Source organism: Gastrolobium bilobum, unplaced genomic scaffold (assembly GCF_033153095.1).
Source record: "Gastrolobium bilobum isolate Gb01-03AN ecotype WA unplaced genomic scaffold, APGP_CSIRO_Gbil_v1 utg23824, whole genome shotgun sequence".
Classification (NCBI taxonomy): domain Eukaryota; kingdom Viridiplantae; phylum Streptophyta; class Magnoliopsida; order Fabales; family Fabaceae; genus Gastrolobium; species Gastrolobium bilobum.
In genome coordinates this window covers 179,662-194,009 of record NW_026897584.1, presented here as the reverse complement: position 1 = coordinate 194,009, position 14,348 = coordinate 179,662, and the positions used below count along the sequence as shown (strand labels likewise).

The 14,348-nt window shown below is 34.6% G+C and overlaps 2 protein-coding genes and 1 non-coding gene across 3 annotated transcripts; all 3 read right to left on the bottom strand.

Moving 5' to 3' along the window:
• Positions 1-1,743: 1,743 nt before the first annotated feature.
• LOC133308316 (glutathione transferase GST 23-like) lies at positions 1,744-2,869 on the bottom strand. Its single transcript, XM_061508927.1, has 2 exons — positions 2,526-2,869; positions 1,744-2,389 (listed from the first exon to the last, which is right to left on the bottom strand). Exons 1-2 carry the CDS (start codon positions 2,838-2,840, stop codon positions 2,018-2,020), a joined length of 687 nt encoding a protein of 228 aa, XP_061364911.1. The 5' UTR covers positions 2,841-2,869; the 3' UTR covers positions 1,744-2,017.
• A 3,103-nt stretch (positions 2,870-5,972) lies between these two features.
• LOC133308305 (probable glutathione S-transferase) lies at positions 5,973-13,187 on the bottom strand. The gene is made up of 2 exons (XM_061508916.1): positions 12,851-13,187; positions 5,973-6,344 (listed from the first exon to the last, which is right to left on the bottom strand). Exons 1-2 carry the CDS (start codon positions 13,163-13,165, stop codon positions 5,973-5,975), a joined length of 687 nt encoding a protein of 228 aa, XP_061364900.1. The 5' UTR covers positions 13,166-13,187.
• TRNAM-CAU (transfer RNA methionine (anticodon CAU)) lies at positions 6,436-6,507 on the bottom strand. The gene has a single exon. It is a non-coding gene; the product is annotated as a tRNA-Met (tRNA).
• Positions 13,188-14,348: the final 1,161 nt, after the last annotated feature.

The window sequence follows — 14,348 nt, the reverse complement described above, 5'->3', positions numbered from 1 at the left end:
AAACTATTATCAATTTATGATTTCGTTGGGCTAATCAAGGAATAAAAAAAGAATTTTAAAATTTATAGTTGGTTTGATTTCATCTGTATTGATGTGTCATATGTAAATACTTTTTTAAGTTTCAATAAAAACCTTTGAATGGGACAATTTCCCCCCTCTTTTTTAACTTTTTTGAACCAAAAAATTTAGTAGAGACAAATTCTGTAACATGGTTATCTGGTATTAAAAATGGGATAAATATGTTATAAAAAAAAATGGGATAAATATATCTGCCTTTAAGGCAAAAAAACAAATTCTGCCACAGACACATAATTTAAAGCGGTCCATCATATTCCTCTCTCTCATTCCTTTTTACTTTTCTCTCTCCATGAAATTGACAATTTTTTCTGACTTAGATATGCTTATCCCGTTAAAAATCCAAGTAAAAATAGTTATGACATAATTGAATATGTAAATTAGATAGCCTCTTACATTGGCATTCAGGACTCATCAGAGAGGAGTTTCAAGTCGAAAGCAACACATGTGACAAATGATTTAGGTAGGGGCGTGTAAACTAACCAAAAAATTTAACCGAATCATGAACCGAACCGAACCGTCCCTTAAAATAATTAATTTTTAAAAATCGGTTCATGAACCGAATCGATTATTAAAGAACCAGTTCATGAACCGAACCGATTTTAGAATCAATTTAAGAATAGAACCATTTTGAACTGAATCGAATCGTTTCCGAACCGAACCGAACCAAATTGATTTTTATAACTTTATTTTCTAAATTTTTTACTTTATATTTTTCTTTTCAAAAGAGGATCAACCCGAACCAGTTCCGAATCGAATCTAATCGCTTCCAACCGAACCAAACAACTTCCGAACCGAATCAGTTTTGAACCGAACCAAATCACTTCCGAACCGAACCATTTAAACCAATTCAGTTTGATTTTTCAAAAAATCCGATTCGATTCAAGCCTTCCACGTCTCTAAATTCAAGCTTATATACTAACAGCTTTGCCTGCGCATATGATAAATGTGGTAATGGAGTGTGTATCCTCCACGCAATTTAGCATTGTGTGGAACGGTGTTAAAACCAACAGCTTTAGCTAAATGAATTGGCAAACGGTCTGTTTGCCTAAATCCATGGGGGTTTTATGAAGAGGTATGATCCATCCTAGGTATGGGATGTGACAATAAACATACTGAGTACTAAACTCTAGCCATAGAAAAGTGCGAACAGTATCATTTATGGATTTGAATCTTTTCATGTAGAAAAGCAGTGTCATTTATTTAAAAATTATACATTTTTTTTCTCTTATCTCATCATTAGTAAATGATTGTGATTAAATAATATAATCACTCTTTCACGTGAGAAGATTTAAATTCATGATTTATTGAACATCATGTTTTTTTTTAGTAAACTATTGAACATCGTGTTTATTATCAATTAAAATGTTAAATTAAAGACATTGAAGTATGATTTAAGGGAAATATTTTTCTTATGTTGATGGAGATAAGTTATCTCATGTTAGTGACACAAAATTATAAGAGGGACCCATAAATAATTGGAAAGAGAAAAAATAGAGGTGGAACCCACTTTTGTTATGTGTGTGTAGGAATTTGGTTTATCTTATGTTGAATGAGATAAATATAACCCATGATTTAATGGCATCACCGTTTGTTACGTACGATAATATAATAATGAAGCAGATAATTTGACATAAAGCTGACCAACTTCATACATAATTAACTGGAGCTCGATATAGTACGGCTTGATAACAACTCATAAGCAAACATAGTGATTCAACCAGAAGTGGCTTGCAATGGAATTAGGAACCCAAAATACAAACCAAGACTTCTTTATGTTTCCATTCTACCCACACAAAAGATTTATAAACCCTTTATTTAACAACAGATATTACTCTATAAAAAGGACAACTTTCGTATAGAGACTTGACCCATTTCTTATCCAACTAGGTTGGATTACTATGATATGCACATCAAGAAACATAAACACAGATGAACAGATCTAAACCTTGAACCAGCCATGAAAAGCTGAAGACAATTCCTTTCTGCGACTGTGGAAGTAAACAAGCATCTTGTGTCTTGGGGGCAAGCTGTCCTTGATCACAGGGTGGCTAAGAAAATTGGTCATCCATGCAGTGGTGGCTGAACATTTCAAAGGGTCTATTATGTTCATAGATCCAACTTCCTCCCAAACAGGAAGCCAGTAAGAGATCCATCCAAGTGCAATGTCAAGGTACCCAATATTGTCCCCTCCAAAGAATTTCTTACCCTTAATCTCTTCTTCTATCTTTTCCATTGCTTCTCTGGCTACATGCAGAGCCTTCTCCTGTTCATCCCCACTGGTACACATTGCAACCCATGCTGCATCCAAAAGCTATCACATATATACAGAAACAAAAGAGCCATTGAGAAATTGCTATAAATCTTTCAGTAAATTTTCAATCACCAAGTTCGTTTTAAAACCAAAAACAAAGAGAATTAGAAAAATAAAGTTGGATTTAATAAATAACCTTTTGTTCAACAAAATTAGCCCAAAAGCGAGCAAGAGCTCTTTCATAAGGATGGTTAGGCAAGAGTGGATATTGCTTCCATGTTTCATCAATGTATTCAAGGATGACGAATGACTCGGCGATCGGTTTATGGGCATGGACAAGAACCGGAACCTTCTTGTAAACCGGGTTCAATTGAAGAAGGAGACTAGTCTTGTTGAAGATATCTTCTTCTATATACTCATACTCAATACCCTTGAGTTTCAAGGCCCACTCAACCCTTATGGCAAATGGACTCACCCAAAAGCTCACCAGCTTCACCTCTTGGCTTCCCATGATCTTTGCTTCAGAACTTGATTTCCTTGGTTTCTTCTCTGAGTCTCTGTTATTAATGTGTTGATTTGTTCTCCTCGTCATTTATGCAAAACATCAATGTCATTTTCAAGAATCTAGAGACGACAAATTTGACTACATGCCATTGGACTGGTTAGTGAATTGGCACCGTTGTTAAAGTATCCAACTAATAAAGTGAAAAATAAAATAAAAAAGAATATCTTATAGGGATTCTATATGTTTTATTTTATAGGAATGAGTCATACTAATGACATCCTTAATTTTTAATTAAATAGTTATGAGTCACTTGCAAAATATGGATATATTACAATTTATTTATTTTTTTGAAAAATGTTAAATCAACGAGCACCATTAAGTTACATTGCCAATAAATATAATAAGCCACATCAAATCAAAGTATCAAACTACTTTTGAGATCATTCAATCACATAAATGTAGTTGACAGCAACTAAGGGAAAAAAATTTAGGTGGCACATGCCTATGAAGGTCTCCACACATTAACGGAGTGAAACCTAGAAAAAAAAATGGGAAAAGTGTGTATAATTTTAAAGGATGTCAAATTGTGTCATTTTAAGAGAGAGAAAGAGATAGATAAAGGAGGAGAGAGAGTTGACAAAAAAATAAATAAAGGTGTGGGTCCCACCTCTTTGTGAGAGTAAAATGATGTAAGTTGTGTAATTTTAAATGATAGACACTTTTCCCAAAAAAAATTCCCCCTCTTTTGTCTCATTTCTCTCTCTCTTCCTCTCCATCCAATAAAATGTGCTGCGGAAGCACTTAAATAAACCTCCAATTAAGGATGGAAAAAGGTTAAATGGGGACCTATTTACTAAATAAAGTAAGATTATATTAACAATTTTTTTTTTACAGAATTACAAATTACATTATATTTGAATTATTTTAATTATAAGTAAAGGGTGGTTTTTTGCATAAGGATCTAAGAACATATGATTAAATTGTAATTTAGCCTCTCTCTTCTTTCTCTTACTTCTCTTTACAAAGGTTCACATGGGCCCCTCACAATTTTTGTGTGTGTATTTTGTGAACATTAAATAAAGTTACCTAAAGTAATATTCAAAACTTTAAACCCTTCTTCATTTTAATAACTTGAAAGAAATATTAAATATTTTCCATTTTCAAGATATTAAATCCTTACCCCTTTTATTTTAAATTTTATTTTCTGTTCTGTATCATTTCTCGAAGAGCATCTAAAATCAATATCTTTAGCTATAAAAAAATAATATCTTTATCTCAAATTAGTTGGGTCGATAAAAGATAAGTCCAAATAAAAAATATAAAGTAATAAAAATAATAAAATTATTTTTTTTTATTTTCACTTTTTTATTTTAATTATTTAGTTATTTTGTAATGGACAATGTTATATATATCTTTTAATGGACAATATTTATTTTTTTAAATTGTATTTTTAATTTTTTTTCCTCTATTTCCCTAAGAGCATCCGTTAAACAATCTTTACAATTTTGACTAAATTAATTTTAATTGATTTCAATTAAAATACTCAACCTTTCATTTCATTAGTAGAGTTAAGAGTAAAAATAACAATGATAAAGTTAAAAAAGTAATCATATCGCGTTTTAAAATAACAGATAAAACGAAAAAAATATTCATTTGCTAGAAAAAAAAATTTCTTTTACAACAGAAAATTTTCTACTTCAGCAAAAAAAAAAAATCATTTAATACTTTTTATCTGTTTCTCTACAATTTAATTAATTTTTCTTACGAGTAATTCAGATTCCAAGTAAAGGGCAGTTGAGGAATATTTACCAAAAAAAAAGTGCAGTTGAGGAAAGAATTTGTGCAAGTGGGAGCGGTTAGTGGGCTAAGATCATCTGGGCCAGAGCCCAAAATATCTGTACGGCATGCTATCATGCAATTGGGAGGATCCAATATAATGGTTAAATTGACCTAATATATATTCTTAGCCAAAGTACTTACATCTAATCCAAAAAGAATATAAATCAGATTTAGTCGGGGAAGACAAATTTTCGCTCATATTTAACAGTAAATAATTAATATATTATTATGCATTGAACATTGTTTTGGTTGGAACAATAGGAGTGAAAGAAAATTTCTATTTTCACCCACTCCTTTATTAAGTGCAAACCCTAACTTTAATATTAAAATGCTTTCTCTAGTATATATATAGCCCCCTTCTTAATGTCACACCATCATGAGCTCTTACATCATACGTAGTCTTGTTCATCACAATATATTCTTAACTCGAACCATCGTGTTCAGTCCTGCACAATACCATATACTCGTCAAACCTTCAGTCTTGGACAGAAAAAATATCATCTTAATTCTCGATTAAAGAAATAATTTAAAGACATCGAATTATGACTTATTGCCATCAATAATTGTAGCATACGAGCAGGATAATATGACATCGAACTTACCAACGTCACTTAGAGCTAGCTAGAGTTAGATATAATGTAAGGCTTGCATAACAACTTAATCCCATAACAGCGTTTACATAAATAATCAATGGTTATGTTTATCTCATTTTACGTAAGATAAACAATTTTTCTGCACATATAAAAAAGAATTGAGTCTCACCACTCTTTTTTCTCTCTCCTCTCACATGTAGATTTCACTTGTAATTTTATTTCTATAACGTAAGATAACTTCTTTCCTACAACATAACATAAGAAAAATATTTCCCAATAAACAAACATACGGATACAAAAAAAAGTTGTAATGGACTAAAGACCCCAAACAACAAACCTAGATATTTTATTATTCCCTCTCTTGCCCACTCCCAAGGTTTATACAGCCTTTATTTAACAAAAAGATATTATTCTATAAAAAAGATCAATTTAACTCTTCTAGAATAAAGAGTTTAAACGAAAATAATAACATATCTTAATTATTGATTAGAAAAATAAAGAGAGTAATTTGTAATAAATTAATAATTTGTCAAGGATATGCATGTGCTTTAATATAATACTCTCAGTACTCTTTTAAAAGTGAAATTTCATTTTAAAACTTTCCGAGATATATACTTGACCCGATGCTTATCCAACTATGTCAATCTACAAATATCTTGGACCGTATCACATGCACCTTAAAATACATGTATATGAAAGAATTGATCTAAACCTTGAGCAAATCATGATGGGTAGAAGACCATTTGTTTCTGAGATTGTGGAAGTAAACAAGCATCTTGTCTCTTGGGGGCAAGCTGTCCTTGATCACAGGGTGACTGAGAAAATTGGTCATCCATGTAGTAGTGGCTGAATATTTCAAAGGGTCTATTATGCGCACAGAGCCAACTTCCTCAAAAACAGGAAGCAAGAAAAAGATCGATCCAATTGCAATGTCAAGGTACCCAATGTTGTCTCCTCCAAAGAATTTCTTACCCTTAATCTCTTCTTCTATTTTCTCCATTGATTCGCCGGCTTCCTTCAGTGACTTTTCACGTTCATCCCCGCTGGTACACATTGCAACCCATGCAGCCTTCGCAAGCTATTACATTACATATGTACAAAGCAGTCGAAAAACAAGTTATTCAAAGTGAGGTTTTGAATTAAAAAAAACAGTGGAAGCCTCTCTATTTTATCAGAGCCAGGTTTCGATCCTGGGACCTGTGGGTTATGGGCCCACCACGCTTCCGCTGCGCCACTCTGATTGTTGATAATTATCTCTCATAATATATATTTAATCAAAAGCAACAGTTTAGTTTAGCGAGTGCTTTAAAGCATAATATTCACGCAATAAATGATAGTAAAACATAGAACGAACAACACTAAAATTTTCATTTAAATTTCTAAAAACTCGAAAAATAAGACGAATAAGAAAAGGAAAGAGGATTAGGTATTGTTACAATTCTTGGTATAGAGCTACTAAGAATCAGTCCACTAATCGAACTAACAGAAAACATAAGAAACAACACACAAGAAATTTATACTTGGTTCAGAAATTCTTTGTATAAGAATTTCCTACATCCAAGTTGGCCAGAGAGGGTCAAATGCCCTCTAGCATGCACTAATATTCAGAATAGTAATAGGTACAAATATGTTCAACAATTTACATATACCAACAGCTCACACAGCATACACTGAACTATGTAAACAACAGCACTACTCAAGATTACAGAGTAAAGAACCTTCGAGACCAGAAGGTACATGCAAAAATATCAACAGTAGAAAGAATAAAAGAAAGGTATCACCGAATCAGAGAGCAAACACCAACGAATTCGTTCTTCAGCTCTACAACTCCACGGATCAGACTTCACCAGCTAGGAACACTTCCAAGCTTCACCTTCGTTTACTGTTGACAACATCTTCTAACAATGCTCCGATCAATTGATGCACCCTCACACGAGGATCACTTCTCTTCAAAGAGCCAAGATGAGATTCTCACTCTTTTTCCCTCAAATCTCCCTCACAGACACTCGACAAACCCTAACCCTTTTCTTGATTTCAAAGAACCCGAGAGAGAGAAGAGCACAATCTGAATAATGCATAAAATCTGATCTTTTCTTTCTTACACGCTAACGTCGTTTACACTTTGATATGTATATCACCATTAAAAAGAAACGCAGCGTTTTAACTATTGCTAACATAATACTGCCAAAAGATTAATAAAGCATAACTGATTTGGGCCCCAAAATAATAATACCATATTCATATTCTGGGCCCATATGGCTTAAACAAATATTATAACAAGTTCCAGTATATGTACAAAACAGATTCAATGATGGGATAAAATCAACAATGACTATATCATATATAAACAACATGATATTACAAATTTAGGAAATACTCATAACAAATCTCCACCTATTTACTAAACATACAACAGAATAAAGTGCACACCAGAGTTTTCTGGCGTTTAACCCAAGGCCTATGCTATGCATGCAATTTAGGGAGGTTTTATTTTTAGCAAATTTAGAGCCTCCCTAAATTTACTAAGAGGAACCGTCTTAGTCAAAATTTCTGCAGGATTAATTTCAGTTGGTATTTTATTCACACTAACCTGACCATTACTAATTATTTCCCTTATGAAATGCAACCTAACATCTATATGCTTGGTCCTTTCATGGTATGCACCATTTTTGGACAAGTGTATGGCAGATTGAGAATCAGAAAATACCTTAGGAGGGTCCTTACCTAGACCCAACTCAGAGACAATTCCATGTAACCACATTGCCTCCTTGACAGCTTCTGTGAGAGCCACATACTCTGCTTCAGTTGTGGAGAGTGCCACAATGTGTTGCAAGCTTGCTTTCCAGCTCACCACATTTCCTCCCACACAAAAAACAAAACCAGTTAGAGATCTTCTTTTATCAAGATCAGCAGCATAGTCAGAATCACAATAACCAGTAATATCACAATTAACTGAGTTTTGAGCAGTATAATGAATGCAGCAATCAACAGAGCCACTAAGGTATCTAAGCAACCATTTCACAGCATTCCAATGTTCCTTAGATGGTTTACTCATGTATCTACTTACTACACTAACACCATAAGCAATATCAAGCCTAGAACCTATCATGGCATACATTAGGCATCCAACATCATTAGAATATTGAATATTGCACATAAAAGAAGCCTCATCTGAGGCTAACTCACCATCTACAGCCTTTAACCTGAAGTGACCAGCAAGGGGAACACTTACAGGTTTGGCCAGGTACATGTCAAAGGTCTTTAAGACCTTTTTCACATACTCAGATTGAGAGAGAGTCAATATCCTCTCATCTCTTTTCCTTGTAATGTCCATGCCAAGTATCCTCTTGGCTGGACCAAGGAACTTCATCTCAAATTCCTTTTTCAACAATGATTTCAGGTTATTAATTTCATTTATGTCCTTAGATACAATTAACATGTCATCAACATAAATCAACAAGTAGATAAAACAGTCATCATGCAGTTGTTTAAAGTACACACAATGATCAAAACTACTCCTATTAAAGCCTTTGGACAAAACAAAATCATCAAACCTCTTATACCACTGCCTAGGGGCTTGTTTTAACCCATAAAGGGACCTTTTCAAAAGGCACACTTTGTTCTCAGCCCCCTTTTTTATAAATCCTTCGGGTTGCTCCATGAATATGAGCTCTTCAAGGCTGCCATGCAAGAAGGCAGTCTTGACATCCAATTGTTCCAATTCTAAATCATGAATTGCAACAACTGAAAGTATGAGCCTAATTGAAACATGTTTCACAACAGGGGAGAATATTTCATTGTAATCAACCCCCTCAACTTGTGAAAAACCCTTAGCAACAACCCTTGCCTTAAACCTGGCAGCTTCAACACCTGGGATTTCTGGCTTCCTTTTAAAAATCCATTTGCATCCAATCACCTTCTTGTTCTTTGGATGCTCCACCAAAACCCAAGTCTTATTTTTCTCAAGAGACTCCATCTCTTCCTTCATGGCTTTTAGCCAATGAATTTTAGAATCCAGCCTCATAGCCTCTTGGTATGAGCTGGGTTCATTAAACTCCAGCACATCTCCAACTTGGAGTGAAAATGCTATGACATCTGCATGTGCAAAACGACTTGGAGGTCTTATATTCCTCCTAGTCCTGTCTCTAGATAGCAAATAATCCTCTAGATTATCTCTATCCAGTTCCACATCATGCTCCTCAATGGGAATGTCATTCCCATCATCTTGAACTTCAGCAACAGTGTGCTGTTGTTCATTTTCAGCCACATCAGGTTGCTGCCCAGTGTTGTTGGGCAGCTCCACCTCCAACTCAACAGTCCTAGGAGGATGCTCTTTGTCACTCAGTTTGGATATGTCTTTATAGAATGTGTTTTCTTCGAAAATCACATCTCTACTTATGACACACACTTCCTTTCAGCTATGAGCCATAGCTTATATCCCTTAACACCTGAAGGATAACCAACAAAGACAGATTTAACAGCTCTAGGACTCAACTTATCTTGTTTTACATGCATGTATGCAAGACAACCAAATGGTTTTAAGTGTCCTAGACTTGGTGGCTTACTAGTCCAAAGCTCCATAGGGGTTTTAAGACCTATAACTGTGGATGGGCTCCTATTTATAAGGTAACAGGCTGTGGAAACAGCCTCAGCCCAAAAAGATTTAGGGAGACCAGATTCAGCCAGCATACATCTGACCTTATTTAGGATGGTTCTATTCATCCTTTCAGCCACCCCATTTTGTTGGGGTGTTTCAGCACAAGTTCTGTGCCTCTTAATACCATGCTCATTGCAAAAATCAAAAAATTTGATTATTGCAAAACTCAAGCCCATTATCAGTCCTTAGGACCTTGACTTTCTTATCAGTTTCATTCTCTACAAGGGTCTTCCAATTCTTGAAGCTATCAAAGGCTTGATCCTTTTGCTTCAAGAACATGGTCCATACTCTTCTAGAATATGAATCCACACTAGAAAGGAAGTAATGGCAACCAGAGAGAGAAGGGGGAACATTAGGAGATCCCCACAAATCAGAGTGTATGTAATCAAGGACTGATTTAGAAAAATTTGAAGAACTAGGAAAGGGTAACTTGTGTGTTTTCCCTAAAATGCAGTTTTGACAGAAATCAACACAAGTTACTTTCTTAGGACTTAAAATACCTTGTTTACATAACTCAGACAGACCCTGGTTGCTGATATGACCCATTCTCTTATGCCAGAGAACAGATTCATCATCCTTGGGTGCTGTTATACAGCTTTCGGATGAAACAGCATGGCCCTGTAATATGTACAGGCCATTAATTAACCTTCCTTCCATTAAAATCTCACTACCCTTAAGAACAGTGAGTGAACCTTGCTCACTCTTGAATAACAGCCCACTTGAGTCAAGCATACCTAGAGAAATTAAATTTCTCCTCAAGTCAGGGACATACCTCACTTCTTTGAGGATTTTATGGCTGCCATTAGCCATTAGAAACTTGACAGCCCCAATCCCTTCTATTTGACAGATCTGGTCATTCCCCATAAGGACCTTTCCACCCTTTTGGAACCTTAAACCAGCAAGCCACTCCTTCCTATGAGTCATGTGAAAAGTGCAACTTGAATCCATAACCCATTCAGCCTCAAAGCCCTTATTAGACACCATAAGGACTTCAGCACCCTCACACCCACTAAGTAAATTTGCATACTCAGTTTTAGTTGCTGCCTTTGCAGCTCCCTTATTATTTTCAGGGCAATTCTTCTTGATATGCCCCTCTTTATGACACAACCAGCAGGTAAGTTTACCTTTTGGCTGCTCCTTATTTTTATTACCTTGTGTGTTCTGGTTAGGTTGGGATACATTATTGTTTCCCTTCCATTTATTTTTAAATTTCCCTTTCTTGTTCCCTTTACCCTTCACAACCAGCCCCTCAGCATGGGACTTTTTATGGGAGATTATTTCAACCTCCCTTGCTCTCAAAGCTTCAGTTATCTCATCTAAGTCCATTCCCCCTTTGCTGTATTTTATAGCATCTTTTACACCCCTGTAAGAATCTGTAACAGAATTCAAGAGGATCAAAATTTGATCCTCATTTGAGGCAGTTGCCCCAGCATTATCCAGATCTAAGGTGAGTTTGTTAAACTCATCAAGATTGTCCTCCAAGCACTTAGAAGGATCCATCTTGAAGGAAATAAATTTTTCCTTCAAAAACATCTTGTTTGGGGCAGATTTAGTTTGATAGAGAGCCTTAAGCTTTTCCCAAAGCTCTCTAGGATTAGTTATCTTACATACACGCCTAAGGACACTATCAGACAGATTTACAACAATTAGACTATGAGCTAAAGCCATTAAGTCTCTTAGTTCCTTAGGTGTCAGAGAATTAGGAAGATCCTTTTCAGGACCAACAACATCCTCACACTTCTGTTGGACCAAGACAGCCATCATCTTGATCTTCCACATGTTAAAGTCACCCCTCCCATCAAACTTCTCCACCTCAACCTTGGTGATACCCATCCTCTTCAGCTTCCAGCAACAGAAAACACGAGGACCAGAGGGAAAAACACACAAAACGCGGAACAGAAACAGAGACAAACCAGAAGGGAAAAAGAACCAAGAACCTAAGCTCTTGATACCACTTGTTACAATTCTTGGTATAGAGCTACCAAGAATCAGCCCACTAATCGAACTAACAGAAACAGAAAACATAAGAAACAACACACAAGAAATTTATACTTGGTTCAGAAATTCTTTGTATAAGAATTTCCTACATCCAAGTTGGCCAGAGAGGGTCAAATGCCCTCTAGCATGCACTAATATTCAGAATAGTAATAGGTACAAATATGTTCAACAATTTACATATACCAACAGCTCACACAGCATACACTGAAGTATGTAAACAACAGCACTACTCAAGATTACAGAGTAAAGAACCTTCGAGACCAGAAGGTACATGCAAAAATATCAACAGTAGAAAGAATAAAAGAAAGGTATCACCGAATCAGAGAGCAAACACCAACGAATTCGTTCTTCAGCTCTACAACTCCACGGATCAGACTTCACCAGCTAGGAACACCTCCAAGCTTCACCTTCGTTTACTGTTGACAACATCTTCTAACAATGCTCCGATCAATTGATGCACCCTCACACAAGGATCACTTCTCTTCAAAGAGCCAAGATGAGATTCTCACTCTTTTTCCCTCAAATCTCCCTCACAGACACTCGACAAACCCTAACCCTTTTCTTGATTTCAAAGAACCCGAGAGAGAGAAGAGCACAAACTGAATAATGCATAAAATCTGATCTTTTCTTTCTTACACGCTAACGTCGTTTACACTTTGATATGTATATCACCATTAAAAAGAAACGCAGCGTTTTAACTATTGCTAACATAATACTGCCAAAAGATTAATAAAGCAAAACTGATTTGGGCCCCAAAATAATAATACCATATTCATATTTTGGGCCCATATGGCTTAAACAAATATTAAAACAAGTTCCAGTATATGTACAGAACAGATTCAATGATGGGATAAAATCAACAATGACTATATCATATATAAACAACATGATATTACAAATTTAGGAAATACTCATAACAGGTATATTACCTTTTGTTCAACAGAAATAGCCCAAAAGCGAGCAATAGCTCTTTGATAAGGATGGTGAGGTAACAATGGATATTGCTTCCATATTTCATCAATGTATTCGAGGATGATGAATGATTCAGCTATCGGTTTCTGATCATGAACAAGAACCGGAACCTTCTTATGAACCGGGTTCAACTCCAGAAGAAGATTGCTCTTGTTGAAGATATCTTCTTCTACATACTCATACTCAACACCCTTGAGTTTCAAGGCCCACTCAACCCTTTTACCAAACGGACTTACCCAAAAGCTTAACAGCTTCACATCTTGGCTTCCCATGATTTTGTTTCAGAAGTTTATTTCCTTCGTTTCTTCAATGTGTCTGTGTTATTAGTGTGTTTGTGGGTTCTCCTCGTAACTTCACAAAACTATCAATGTCATTTTCTAGACTCTAGACTCTAGAGACGGCAAATTATGTACTAAAATTTTTTTTTTAAATAAAAGAGACGGCAAATTTGACCGATTGTCATCTGATTACACGGTCAATTGGTGCCGTGTTTTGCACGGTCCTCGTAACTTTCCAACCACGTGTTTTGCTTTTTGATTTTTATGAGGAATAAGTATATTTTACTTTGGGTTATATATGTATCAAGTTATAGAAAAAAGTTCAACTTTCTCACAGACACGTATAAAGTATGGTCCGTATATTTTATTTTTGCTTTTTTCATTTTACTTTATCTCTTTATTTTCTTCTCTCTGTAAGAAGAGAGAGAATTTATCCTAAAATATGATAAGTTATTCTCCCTTTTACTTTTTACTTTTCTGGCGTTTGAAAACCGACACAATTTTTTTTTTCATTTTCACAATTTTTTTTCAAAAACAAACTGTAGATCGATTAATATTGTGATTTCGTGAAGTGCAGTAATCGTATATGTAATAAAGTGATAAAAGTAAGATTATGAATACCATAAAAATTGATTATGAAGCAATAACTTATCTAAGTAATTAAAATTGAATCTATCCTGAAATAATTTTGTTGAGTGAATTAATTTAATTATAATTTTTTTTTAAAGAACTTGTTTTTAGTTTTTAATATTAAGAAACCAAGAATTAAATTCAAGAACTTATTTGTCAATATAAAGAACAAGTTTTTAAAGAACCTGATTTTCGAATTATATTAACAATTTTTTTTGATAAACTCTTATAAATTTATATTATGTCCGATCGGTAATACTTTTTTGAGTAAATTGTGATCATTCAGATACAGTATAATTTGTAAGTTTGTAAAAAAAATTTGTCAATATAATCCTTTTTTTCACTAACAAGATAGTAAATTATATCCTACAAGTATTTCTCCGATGGACCATAATTTTGACCAAATGGCATTTACTTGAGAAAGACATTTGTCACCTTTCTCTCAATTTCCAACCATGTAATTTTCTTTTTGATTTTTGTGTGAAAATTCTTAACCAAGAAGGACCAATGAATTAAAATTTAGAAATTGATCATCTCATATGAAAAA

Excerpts from the sequence above, each read along its gene's own strand:
- LOC133308305 (XM_061508916.1), bottom strand. The coding sequence starts at position 13,165 with ATGGGAAGCCAAGATGTGAAGCTGTTAAGCTTTTGGGTAAGTCCGTTT. Across the intron at positions 6,345-12,850 it reads CTATTTCTGTTGAACAAAAG|CTTGCGAAGGCTGCATGGGT; the intron begins GTAATATACCTG and ends GTAATGTAATAG.
- LOC133308316 (XM_061508927.1), bottom strand. The coding sequence starts at position 2,840 with ATGGGAAGCCAAGAGGTGAAGCTGGTGAGCTTTTGGGTGAGTCCATTT. Across the intron at positions 2,390-2,525 it reads CTAATTTTGTTGAACAAAAG|CTTTTGGATGCAGCATGGGT; the intron begins GTTATTTATTAA and ends TATATGTGATAG.